At 43.9% G+C, this 14,467-nt stretch overlaps 1 protein-coding gene across 1 annotated transcript in view; it reads right to left on the bottom strand.

The window, feature by feature from the left end:
- Positions 1-14,467, bottom strand: part of SLC39A4 (solute carrier family 39 member 4) — a 250,353-nt gene that overhangs the window by 22,462 nt on the left and 213,424 nt on the right. Inside the window, exons 8-9 of the mRNA XM_077271597.1 lie at positions 5,896-6,009; positions 4,262-4,313 (exon numbers count right to left, since the gene is read on the bottom strand). Of these exons, the coding sequence (XP_077127712.1) occupies positions 4,262-4,313; positions 5,896-6,009 (166 nt within the window). The remainder of the gene's footprint in view (positions 1-4,261; positions 4,314-5,895; positions 6,010-14,467) is intronic.

Raw genomic sequence — 14,467 nt, 5'->3', positions numbered from 1 at the left:
CACAGTCCCTTAGTATATAGTGTTCTCACTTATTATGTATAGCACAATCCCTTAGCATATAGTGTACTCACTTATTATGTATAGCACAGTCCCTTAGAATATAGTGTTCTCACTTATTATGTATAGCACAGTCCCCTAGTATATAGTGTACTCACTGATTATGTATAGCACAGTCCCTTAGAATATAGTGTTCTCACTGATTATGTATAGCACAGTCCCTTAGTATATAGTGTACTCACTTATTATGTATAGCACAGTCCCTTAGAATATAGTGTTCTCACTTATTATGTATAGTACAGTCCCCTAGTATATAGTGTACTCACTGATTATGTATAGCACAGTCCCTTAGTATATAGTGTACTCACTGATTATGTATAGTACAGTCCCTTAGAATATAGTATTCTCACTTATTATGTATATTAGTCCCTTAGTATATAGTGTACTCACTTATTATGTATAGTACAGTCCCTTAGTATATAGTGTTCTCACTTATTATGTATAGTACAGTCCCTTAGTATATAGTGTACTCACTTATTATGTATAGCACAGTCCCTTAGTATATAGTGTACTCACTTATTATGCATAGTAGTCCCTTAGTATATAGTGTACTCACTTATTATGTATAGTACAGTCCCTTAGTATATAGTGTTCTCACTTATTATGTATAGTAGTCCCTTAGTATATAGTGTACTCACTTATTATGTATAGCACAGTCCCTTAGTATATAGTGTTCTCACTTATTATGTATAGCACAGTCCCTTAGTATATAGTGTACTCACTTATTATGTATAGCACAGTCCCTTAGTATATAGTGTACTCACTTATTATGTATAGTACAGTCCCTTAGTATATAGTGTACTCATTTATTATGTATAGTACAGTCCCTTAGTATATAGTGTACTCACTTATTATGTATAGCACAGTCCCTTAGAATATAGTGTTCTCACTTATTATGTATAGTACAGTCCCCTAGTATATAGTGTACTCACTGATTATGTATAGCACAGTCCCTTAGTATATAGTGTACTCACTGATTATGTATAGTACAGTCCCTTAGAATATAGTATTCTCACTTATTATGTATATTAGTCCCTTAGTATATAGTGTACTCACTTATTATGTATAGTACAGTCCCTTAGTATATAGTGTTCTCACTTATTATGTATAGTACAGTCCCTTAGTATATAGTGTACTCACTTATTATGTATAGCACAGTCCCTTAGTATATAGTGTACTCACTTATTATGCATAGTAGTCCCTTAGTATATAGTGTACTCACTTATTATGTATAGTACAGTCCCTTAGTATATAGTGTTCTCACTTATTATGTATAGTAGTCCCTTAGTATATAGTGTACTCACTTATTATGTATAGCACAGTCCCTTAGTATATAGTGTTCTCACTTATTATGTATAGCACAGTCCCTTAGTATATAGTGTACTCACTTATTATGTATAGCACAGTTCCTTAGTATATAGTGTACTCACTTATTATGTATAGTACAGTCCCTTAGTAATATAGTGTACTCATTTATTATGTATAGTACAGTCCCTTAGTATATAGTGTTCTCACTTATTATGTATAGTACAGTCCCTTAGTATATAGTGTACTCACTTATTATGTATAGCACAGTCCCTTAGTATATAGTGTACTCACTTATTATGTATAGTAGTCCCTTAGTATATAGTGTACTCACTTATTATGTATAGTACAGTCCCTTAGTATATAGTGTTCTCACTTATTATGTATAGTAGTCCCTTAGTATATAGTGTACTCACTTATTATGTATAGCACAGTCCCTTAGTATATAGTGTACTCACTTATTATGTATAGCACAGTCCCTTAGTATATAGTGTACTCACTTATTATGTATAGCACAGTCCCTTAGTATATAGTGTACTCACTTATTATGTATAGCACAGTCCCTTAGTATATAGTGTACTCACTTATTATGTATAGTACAGTCCCTTAGTATATAGTGTACTCACTTATTATGTATAGTACAGTCCCTTAGTATATAGTGTACTCACTTATTATGTATAGCACAGTCCCTTAGTATATAGTGTACTCACTTATTATGTATAGCACAGTCCCTTAGTATATAGTGTACTCATTTATTATGTATAGCACAGTTCCTTAGTATGTAGTATAATCACTTATTATGTATAGCACAGTCCCTTAGTATATAGTTTACTCCCTTATTATTTATAGTGCCATCCTTAGTTACATAGTTTCCTCTTTTATTATCTATAACATGGTTCCTTATTATGTACCATCCTCTAGTTATATATGGTGCCGTCCCTTATAACATAGCTTCCTGTGCTGTTATGTACAGCACTGAACAAGAGAGAGTAGCCACTTATGTAAATGCACACCACGAACAAATAGAATAATAATATTCAAATGTAAAAGCAGGAATTTTTATTGACAAACCACAACTTCAAAGAAAAAAACATAAAACATAACTAAAACCAATAAAGCATGAGACACTTGATCCGTATACGAATGTAACCAATGATATACAAATACAGACCTGCACAACCTTATTTATAATGAATACCACCCCTCTGACTCATGGGACGAAGGGCACAAAAATAAATGGGGCCTAAAAACCCTATAGCATCTGTATGTGCTGAATAGCAAACAGACTCGCCACTCATGGGTAAAATACCAGCATGGTAAGTGACCTAAATAGAGCGAGCGCCCGATATCAGGCGAAGTTCTCCCCCTGATGAAGCTCTTTCTATAGAGCGACACGCGTTGGGCTGTTTCTCTTGTTCCTCCCTTCCTCATGTGGGTAATTCCATGCTGTCTTCGCCTGATATCGGGCGCTCGCTCTATTTAGGTCACTTACCATGCTGGTATTTTACCCATGAGTGGCGAGTCTGTTTGCTATTCAGCACATACAGATGCTATAGGGTTTTAGGCCCCATTTATTTTTGTGCCCTTCGTCCCATGAGTCAGAGGGGTGGTATTCATTATAAATAAGGTTGTGCAGGTCTGTATTTGTATATCATTGGTTACATTCGTACACGGATCAAGTGTCTCATGCTTTATTGGTTTTAGTTATGTTTTATGTTTTTTTCTTTGAAGTTGTGGTTTGTCAATAAAAATTCCTGCTTTTACATTTGAATATTATTATTCTATTTGTTCGTGGTGTGCATTTACATAAGTGGCTCCTCTCTCTTGTTCAGTTTCATGATACTGGCCGCTTTTTTTGCACCCCGACTAGGATTTAGTATTATACATTTTTGGTCCAGCTATGTACAGCACTGTCTCTTGGATAGTGTATTCTTGTTATTTTTTTTTTATTCACAGCGCCCTCTTTTATTACATAGTCCCCTCTCTAGTTAGATATAAAATAACTGCTGGTGGAGCAGCCAGTGACCAGATGACCAGTCCATAATCTCCTCCATTAGAAAGAAGCTTTCCCATGCTCCATCAGCCGTTATTGCATTATATATCTAACAAGAGAGGACGTTATGTAATAAAGACAGGAGGCGCTATATAATCCGGAATATAAGGGACAGTGCTGTACATGAGAGGGCACTGTGTAATAAGGGATGGCAATATACATAATAAAGGAGACTATCTAATATGTATACATATGTGTGTGTGTATATGGCTATATATATTATATATTTTTTGTTGCCATAAAAAGAGGGGGGCCCAGACACATTTCTTACACAGGGGCCCCAAGCTGTCAGTGTCTGCCCCTGCATGATCCTGATGTGATGGGACAGGACATGATCCTGATGTGATGGGACAGGACATGATCCTGATGTGATGGGACAGGACATGATCCTGATGTGATGGGACAGGACATGATCCTGATGTGATGGGACAGGACATGATCCTGATGTGATGGGACAGGACATGATCCTGATGTGATGGGACAGGACATGATCCTGATGTGATGGGACAGGACATGATCCTGATGTGATGGGACAGGACATGATCCTGATGTGATGGGACAGGACATGATCCTGATGTGATGGGACAGGACATGATCCTGATGTGATGGGACAGGACATGATCCTGATGTGATGGGACAGGACATGATCCTGATGTGATGGGACAGGACATGATCCTGATGTGATGGGACAGGACATGATCCTGATGTGATGGGACAGGACATGATCCTGATGTGATGGGACAGGACATGATCCTGATGTGATGGGACAGGACATGATCCTGATGTGATGGGACAGGACGTGAGCCGGACATGATGAGGCATGACATGAGCTATGATGGGACTTACCACGACTTCTCACTGGTGGTGGATTCTTCTGAAACTCGATATCTGGACTGACCTTGAAGAAAGAATAGTGAAGTGAGACATGCCATGTAATGCTCCATCCTTAAGCCAGAGCCCGGAAATGCTGGTGCCATACACCACACTGATACGTGATGATGACCATGATCATGTCTGCTGACCTGACCATCTGACAAACGGCAATGGTGTAGAGATGAGCACCACCTAGGTGGCCACAATAGCAAGATCCCAGAGGGTATTCCCTATTAATGTCACCAGTTCTCCGGGGTCCCTATGCTATTAGTCGGAGGGCCCGTTCCATTAGAGGGCTGTCACCTAGCACCCGTACAATGCTATACAAGAGGCGGAGAACAATGCCAGGCAGGCTCTGGTAGGGTCCATTGAACCCAGGCAAGATCCGTCAGCCATTATGGCCACAATCTGCCAAACTATGGCCGGGCCTTCTAACCCAATCGGAGACGGCTTTTATCCCTGCTGTTCTAGGATAACAACTGGTGATGAGCGAGTGTACTCGTTGCTCGGGTGACCTCCGAGTATTTGTTAGTGCTCGGAGATTTAGTTTTCATCGCCTCAGCTGCATGATTTACAGCCACTAGCCAGCTTGATTACATGTGGGGATTCCCTAGCAACCAGGCAACCCCCACATGTACTCAGCCTGGCTAGTAGCTGTAAATCATTCAGCTGCGGCGATGAAAACTAAATCTCCGAACACTAACAAATAGTCGGAGGTCACCGAGTAACGAGTACACTCGCTCATCACTAATAACAACCAAACCCAAATTCTTCTTCTTATTAGTTCAAGGTTACGCACACATACCTCCCCTTGAAGAGCTCCTGTGGGGGGCAGATTGTGGGACGAGCTGGGTCTGTTAGAACTTTAGGAGATCTCACATCTTCGCCTTCGGAGGTAGATATTGTTGTCATGTGTCTTATCTCGATTTGACATTTCTATAAATATATAGCGGCATCCGTCGGTCCGTTATTAAGTTGGAGGGGTTAGAAGAGCTTTACAGTGATGTCCGTGATGCTTTCTGTTCGCCCCTTTGCAACAACACTGAAAATCAATCTCCCCTAAATATCGGAGAGATGCAAACCCCAATATTCATCACTGGCACCGGCTGGGCTGGGACAGATCCTTTGATCAGAGGAAACTTATGCCTCTGTGTAAACAAATCCCCATTTTGATATCTGGTTCTTCCTGTTTTATTTGTCCAGTCACTTTGATCATAGGAAGCATATGCCTCTGTGTAATCCAATCTTACCTGGTCACTGCAGGAGGCTGCTACTTCAATGGAATGCAGGGGTTAGCTCTGTTTCCCTTTTCCCTGTTGTTATAAATAGTGTTTCTCACTTTCCCATATTTTCAATGTCAGTGATCTGTCCCTTTTCTGGAGATGGCTACATGGATTTTCATGTTTCTGTATGAAACATGCCAAGTGTGACAGATGCCACTAAGCTTGTCCACCACTGAAGGTGACACTATCGTGATTCATTGAGAAAAAACAAATCCCATTCTTCATTTCTGCACCAGCTCTCTGAGCACACCACTCACAGGAGGTAAATATCTGCTCCAAGAGTTTCATAGTGGAAGATCTTATTTACCCTTCTGACTAACCTACCAGGTCTGTCTGGGACACGGACTGCGTTTGCTGTTTCTTTTTCTTCTGCTCGTCATGGAAGTTTTGCAGGGAGACCCCGTGGTCATGTCCATGGCCGTCATTATCATCATCATCCTGACAATGAAAAAATACAACTAGTCAGGAACTGGCTCTTTACTCTTCGTGTTGTCTATGGACACAGATTATTGTGGGCCAGGATTCTTAAGAACACACTCTTTCAATGCAAGCACGATCCTGAGTAAAATCAATCATTTTCTTTAAAAAGGGCTCGCACTACCGAAAACCCTAACAGCCTATCTGGACTGAGCAATATATTACAGATCTGCCTGTGTAATCAGGACTCGCACTGCCGAGAACCCTAACAGCCTATGTGGACTGAGTAATATATTACAGATCTGCCTGTGTAATCAGGGCTCACACTGCCGAGAACCCTAACAGCATATGTGGACTGCGCAATATATTACAGATCTGCCTGTGTAATCAGAACTCGCACTGCCGAGAACCCTAACTGTTATGGACCTGGTGGTTAGGAGCACCCGGAATGACCTGATGAGTAAACTAGAAATCGAGACAAGCTCTGGGAAGTGGGAACTCTGCTGACCGCAAACCCTACTCCTATCACACACACTAGAAATAGCCGTGGAGCGTACCTAACTCTCCCTAGATGCCTCTTCACAGCCTAAGAGCTAACTACCCCTAAAGATAGAAACAGAAGCCTAACCTTGCTTCAGAGAAATTCCCCAAAGGAAAAGGCAGCCCCCCACATATATTGACTGTGAGTTAAGAGGAAAGTCACAAACACAGGAATGAAACAGGTTTTAGCAAAGGAGGCCAGACTTCACTAAATAGTCAGAGGATAGAAAAGGGAACTATGCGGTCAGCACAAAAAACTACAAAAGCCACGCAGAGTAAGCAAAAAGACCCCCACACCGACTCACGGTGTGGAGGTGCAACTCTGCACCCCCAGAGCTTCCAGCTAGCAAGAGAATATCATGATAGCAAGCTGGACTAGAATTTAGCAGTACTAAGAAATATATTCAGGAAGCAGTAACAACAAATGAACTAGCAAGGACTTAGCTTCTGCTGGAGTAGACAGGTCCTCAGAGAAGTCCAAGAGAGATCTGAACCAATACTGAGACATTGACAGCTGGCATGAAGTAACGATCTGAGTGGAGTTAAATAGAGAAGTCAGCATAGCAATAAACGAGGGCAGCTGAGAAAGCCAACCTCAGTGACCAGCAGTTCCGGCCAAAGCCACCAGAGGGAGTCCAAGAGCAGAACTAACCAAAGTACCATTCATGACCACAGGAGGGAGTCCGAGAATGGAATTCACAACAGTACCCCCCCCCTTGAGGAGGGGTCACCGAACCCTCACCAGGGCCCCCAGGCCGATCAGGACGAGCCAAATGAAAGGCACGAACTAAATCGGCAGCATGGACATCGGAGGCAACAACCCAGGAGTTATCCTCCTGACCATAGCCCTTCCACTTAACCAGGTACTGAAGCTTCCATCTCGAAATCCGAGAATTCAAAATTTTTTCCACCACATACTCCAACTCCCCCTCAACCAACACCGGAGCAGGAGGATCAACGGAGGGAACCATAGGCGCCACGTACCTCCGCAACAACGACCTATGGAACACATTATGGATGGCAAAGGAAGCTGGAAGGACCAAACGAAATGACACAGGGTTGAGAATTTCAGAAATCTTATAAGGACCAATGAAACGAGGCTTAAACTTAGGAGAAGAAACCTTCATAGGAACATAACGAGAAGACAACCAAACCAAATCCCCAACACGAAGTCGGGGACCAACACAACGACGGCGGTTAGCGAAACGTTGAGCCTTCTCCTGGGACAACGTCAGATTGTCCACTACATGAGTCCAAATTTGCTGCAACCTGTCCACCACAGAATCCACACCAGGACAGTCAGAAGGCTCAACCTGCCCTGAAGAAAAACGAGGATGAAAACCAGAATTGCAAAAAAAAGGCGAAACCAAAGTAGCCGAACTAGCCCGATTATTAAGGGCGAACTCAGCCAATGGCAAGAAGGTCACCCAATCATCCTGATCAGCAGAAACAAAGCATCTCAGATAGGTTTCCAAAGTCTGGTTGGTTCGTTCGGTTTGGCCATTTGTCTGAGGATGGAAAGCCGAAGAAAAAGACAAATCAATGCCCATCTTAACACAAAAGGACCGCCAAAACCTAGAGACAAACTGGGAACCTCTGTCCGAAGCAATGTTCTCCGGAATGCCATGCAAACGAACCACATGCTGAAAAAATAATGGCACCAATTCAGAGGAGGAAGGTAGTTTAGGCAAGGGTACCAAATGGACCATCTTAGAAAAGCGATCACAAACCACCCAGATGACAGACATCCTTTGAGAGACAGGAAGATCTGAAATAAAATCCATGGAAACATGCGTCCAAGGCCTTTTCGGGACCGGCAAGGGCAAAAGCAACCCACTGGCACGAGAACAGCAGGGCTTAGCCCGAGCACAAGTCCCACAGGACTGCACAAAAGAACGCACATCCCGCGACAAAGAAGGCCACCAAAAGGACCTAGCCACCAAATCTCTGGTACCAAAAATCCCAGGATGACCAGCCAACACCGAGCAATGAACCTCAGAAATAACTCTGCTAGTCCATCTATCAGGGACAAATAGTTTCTCCGCTGGACAACGATCAGGTCTATCAGCCTGAAACTTCTGCAGCACCCGCCGCAAATCAGGGGAGATGGCAGACAAAATTACCCCCTCTTTGAGAATACCAGCCGGCTCAGGGACTCCCGGAGAATCAGGCACAAAACTCCTAGAAAGGGCATCCGCCTTCACATTCTTAGAACCTGGAAGGTATGAGACCACAAAATCAAAACGGGAGAAAAACAACGACCATCGAGCCTGTCTAGGATTCAACCGCTTGGCAGACTCGAGATAAGTCAGATTCTTGTGATCCGTCAAGACCACCATGCGGTGCTTGGCTCCCTCAAGCCAATGTCGCCACTCCTCGAATGCCCACTTCACAGCCAGCAGTTCCCGATTGCCAACATCATAATTACGCTCAGCAGGCGAAAACCTTCTAGAAAAGAAAGCACATGGCTTCATCACAGAGCCATCAGAACTTCTTTGAGACAAAACAGCCCCTGCTCCAATCTCAGAAGCATCAACCTCGACCTGAAAAGGGAACGAAACATCAGGCTGACGCAACACAGGGGCCGAAGAAAAATGACATTTCAGCTCCAGAAAAGCCTCAACGGCCGCAGAGGACCAGTTCACCACATCAGCACCTTTCTTTGTCAAATCAGTCAAAGGTTTAACCACACTAGAAAAATTAGCGATCAAGCGATGGTAAAAATTAGCAAAGCCCAGGAATTTCTGAAGACTCTTCACAGATGTAGGTTGAGTCCAATCATAAATGGCCTGAACTTTAACAGGATCCATCTCGATAGTAGAAGGGGAAAAAATGAAGCCCAAAAAGGAAACCTTCTGAACTCCGAAGAGACATTTAGACCCCTTCACAAACAAGGAATTAGCACGAAGGACCTGGAATACCATTCTGACCTGCTTCACATGAGACTCCCAATCATCCGAAAAGACCAAAATATCATCCAAATATACAATAATGAATCTATCCAAATACTTTCGGAAGATGTCATGCATAAAGGACTGAAACACAGATGGAGCATTAGAAAGCCCGAATGGCATCACCAGGTACTCAAAATGGCCCTCGGGCGTATTAAATGCTGTTTTCCATTCATCGCCCTGCTTAATACGCACAAGGTTATACGCCCCTCGAAGATCTATCTTGGTGAACCAACTAGCCCCCTTAATCCGAGCAAACAAATCAGACAACAGAGGCAAAGGGTACTGAAATTTGACCGTGATTTTATTAAGAAGGCGGTAATCTATACAGGGTCTCAGAGAGCCATCCTTCTTGGCCACAAAAAAGAACCCTGCTCCCAACGGTGATGAGGACGGGCGAATATGCCCTTTCTCCAAGGACTCCTTTATATAGCTCCGCATAGCGGCGTGTTCTGGCACAGATAAATTGAAAAGTCGGCCCTTAGGAAACTTACTACCAGGAATCAAATTTATAGCACAATCACAATCCCTATGAGGGGGTAGGACACTGGATTTGGGCTCATCAAATACATCCTGGTATTCCGACAGAAACTCAGGGACTTCAGAAGGAGTAGAAGAAGAAATTGACACCAACGGAACATCCCCATGTACCCCTTGACAACCCCAACTAGACACAGACATTGATTTCCAATCCAATACTGGATTATGAACCTGTAGCCATGGCAAACCCAACACGACCACATCATGCAAATTATGCAACACCAAAAAGCGAATATCCTCCTGATGTGCAGGAGCCATGCACATGGTCAACTGGGTCCAGTACTGAGGCTTATTCTTGGCCAAAGGCGTAGCATCAATTCCCCTTAATGGAATAGGATACTGTAAAGGCTCCAAGAAAAAACCACAGCGCCTGGCAACTCCAAGTCCATCAAATTCAGGGCAGCGCCTGAATCCACAAATGCCATAACTGAGTAGGACGACAAAGAGCAAATCAGAGTAACAGACAAAAGAAATTTAGGCTGTACAGTACCAATGGTGACGGACCTAGCGAACTGCTTAGTGCGCTTAGGACAATCAGAGATAGCATGAGTGGAGTCACCACAGTAAAAACACAGCCCATTCTGATGTCTGTGTTCTTGCCGTTCAGTTCTGGTCAAAGTTCTATCACATTGCATAAGCTCAGGCCTCTGCTCAGAGGACACCGCCAAATGGTGCACAACTTTGCGCTCGCGCAAACGCCGATCAATTTGGATGGCCAAGGACATTGATTCATTCAGACCAGCAGGCGTGGGGAATCCCACCATAACATCCTTAAGGGCTTCAGAAAGACCCTTTCTAAAAATTGCTGCCAGGGCACACTCATTCCATTGAGTAAGCACAGACCATTTTCTAAACTTCTGACAATATACCTCCGCTTCATCCTGACCCTGACATAAAGCCAGCAAGATTTTCTGTGCCTGATGCACTGAATTCGGTTCATCATAAAGCAATCCAAGCGCCAGAAAAAACGCATCTACATTAAGCAATGCAGGATCTCCTGGCGCAAGGGAGAATGCCCAGTCTTGAGGGTCGCCACGCAACAAAGAAATAACAATTTTTACTTGCTGAATGGGGTCACCAGAGGAGCGGGGTTTCAAAGCAAGAAACAGTCTACAATTATTTTTGATTCAGAAACTTAGATCTATCCCCAGAAAACAAATCAGGAATTGGAATTCTAGGCTCTAACATCGGATTCTGAACTACATAATCTTGAATGCTTTGTACCCTTGCAGCGAGTTGATCCACACTAGAGGACAGACCTTGAATATCCATATCTACACCTGAGTCCTGAACCACCCAGAGGTTAAGGGGAAAAGAGAGACAAAACACACTGCAAAGAAAAAAAAATGGGTTCAGAACTTCTTTTATCCCTCTTATGAGATACATTAACACTTTGTCGGCCAGCTGTACTGTTATGGACCTGGTGGTTAGGAGCACCCGGAATGACCTGATGAGTAAACTAGAAATCGGGACAAGCTCTGGGAAGTGGGAACTCTGCTGACCGCAAACCCTACTCCTATCACACACACTAGAAATAGCCGTGGAGCGTACCTAACTCTCCCTAGACGCCTCTTCACAGCCTAAGAGCTAACTACCCCTAAAGATAGAAATAGAAGCCTAACCTTGCCTCAGAGAAATTCCCCAAAGGAAAAGGCAGCCCCCCACATATATTGACTGTGAGTTAAGAGGAAAGTCACAAACACAGGAATGAAACAGGTTTTAGCAAAGGAGGCCAGACTTCACTAAATAGTCAGAGGATAGAAAAGGGAACTATGCGGTCAGCACAAAAAACTACAAAAGCCACGCAGAGTAAGCAAAAAGACCCCCACACCGACTCACGGTGTGGAGGTGCAACTCTGCACCCCCAGAGCTTCCAGCTAGCAAGAGAATATCATGATAGCAAGCTGGACTAGAATTTAGCAGTACTAAGAAATATATTCAGAAAGCAGTAACAACAAATGAACTAGCAAGGACCTAGCTTCTGCTGGAGTAGACAGGTCCTCAGAGAAGTCCAAGAGAGATCTGAACCAATACTGAGACATTGACAGCTGGCATGAAGTAACGATCTGAGTGGAGTTAAATAGAGAAGTCAGCATAGCAATAAACGAGGGCAGCTGAGAAAGCCAACCTCAGTGACCAGCAGTTCCGCTCAAAGCCACCAGAGGGAGTCCAAGAGCAGAACTAACCAAAGTACCATTCATGACCACAGGAGGGAGTCCGAGAACGGAATTCACAACACCTAACAGCCTATGTGGACTGAGCAATATATTACAGATCTGCCTGTGTAATCAGGGCTCGCACTGCCAAGAACCCTAACAGCCTATGTGGACTGAGTAATATATTACAGATCTGCCTGTGTAATCAGGGCTCGCACTGCCGGGAATCATGGCATCCTATGTGGACTGAGCAATATATTACAGATCTGCTTGTGTAGTCAGGGCTCGCACTGTCGAGAACCCTAACAGCCTATGTGGACTGAGCAATATATTACAGATCTTTCTGTGTAATCAGGGCTCGCACTGCCGAGAACCCTAACAGCCTAAGTGCACTGAGCAATATATTACAGATCTGCCTGTGTAATCAGGGCTCGCACTGCCGAGAACCCTAACAGCCTATGTGGACTGAGCAATATATTACAGATCTGCCTGTGTAATCAGGGCTCGCACTGCCGAGAACCCTAACAGCCTATGTGGACTGAGTAATATATTACAGATCTGCCTGTGTAATCAGGGCTCGCACTGCCGAGAACCCTAACAGCCTATGTGGACTGAGTAATATATTACAGATCTGCCTGTGTAATCAGGGCTCGCACTGCCGGGAATCATGGCATCCTATGTGCACTGAGCAATATATTACAGATCTGCTTGTGTAATCAGGACTCACACTGCCGGGAATCATGGCATCCTATGTGGACTGAGCAATATATTACAGATCTGCCTGTGTAATCAGGGCTCGCACTGTCGAGAACCCTAACAGCCTATGTGGACTGAGCAATATATTACAGATCTGCCTGTGTAATCAGGGCTCGCACTGCCGAGAACACTAACAGCCTATGTGGACTGAACAATATATTACAGATCTGCCTGTGTAATCAGGGCTCACACTGCCGGGAACCCTGACAGCTTATGTGCACTGAGCAATATATTACAGATCTGCCTGTGTAATCAGGGCTCGCACTGCCGAGAACCCTAACAGCCTATGTGCACTGAGCAATATATTACAGATCTGCCTGTGTAATCAGGGCTCGCACTGCCGAGAACCCTAACAGCCTATGTGGACTGAGCAATATATTACAGATCTGCCTGTGTAATCAGGACTCGCACTGCCGAGAACCCTAACAGCCTATGTGCACTGAGCAATATATTACAGATCTGCTTGTGTAATCAGGACTCACACTGCCGGGAATCATGGCATCCTATGTGGACTGAGTAATATATTACAGATCTGCCTGTGTAATCAGGGCTCGCACTGCCGGGAATCATGGCATCCTATGTGCACTGAGCAATATATTACAGATCTGCTTGTGTAATCAGGGCTCGCACTGCCGGGAATCATGGCATCCTATGTGGACTGAGCAATATATTACAGATCTGCCTGTGTAATCAGGGCTCGCACTGCCGAGAACCCTAACAGCCTATGTGCACTGAGCAATATATTACAGATCTGCCTGTGTAATCAGGGCTCGCACTGCCGAGAACCCTAACAGCCTATGTGGACTGAGCAATATATTACAGATCTGCCTGTGTAATCAGGACTCGCACTGCCGAGAACCCTAACAGCCTATGTGCACTGAGCAATATATTACAGATCTGCTTGTGTAATCAGGACTCACACTGCCGGGAATCATGGCATCCTATGTGGACTGAGTAATATATTACAGATCTGCCTGTGTAATCAGGGCTCGCACTGCCGGGAATCATGGCATCCTATGTGCACTGAGCAATATATTACAGATCTGCTTGTGTAATCAGGGCTCGCACTGCCGGGAATCATGGCATCCTATGTGGACTGAGCAATATATTACAGATCTGCCTGTGTAATCAGGGCTCGCACTGCCGAGAACCCTAACAGCCTATGTGGACTGAGCAATATATTACAGATCTGCCTGTGTAATCAGGACTCGCACTGCCGAGAACCCTAACAGCCTATGTGCACTGAGCAATATATTACAGATCTGCTTGTGTAATCAGGACTCGCACTGCCGAGAACCCTAACAGCCTATGTGCACTGAGCAATATATTACAGATCTGCCTGTGTAATCAGGACTCGCACTGCCGGGAATCATGGCATCCTATGTGGACTGAGTAATATATTACAGATCTGCCTGTGTAATCAGGGCTTGCACTGCCGAGAACCCTAACAGCCTATGTTCACTGAGCAATATATTACAGATCTGCCTGTGTAATCAGGGCTCGCACTGCCGGGAATCATGGCATCCTATGTGCACT

Source organism: Ranitomeya variabilis, chromosome 6 (genome assembly GCF_051348905.1).
Source record: "Ranitomeya variabilis isolate aRanVar5 chromosome 6, aRanVar5.hap1, whole genome shotgun sequence".
Classification (NCBI taxonomy): Eukaryota; Metazoa; Chordata; class Amphibia; order Anura; family Dendrobatidae; genus Ranitomeya; species Ranitomeya variabilis.
Note: the sequence above shows the minus strand (reverse complement) of the source record. Positions and strands in the feature narration are given on the sequence as shown.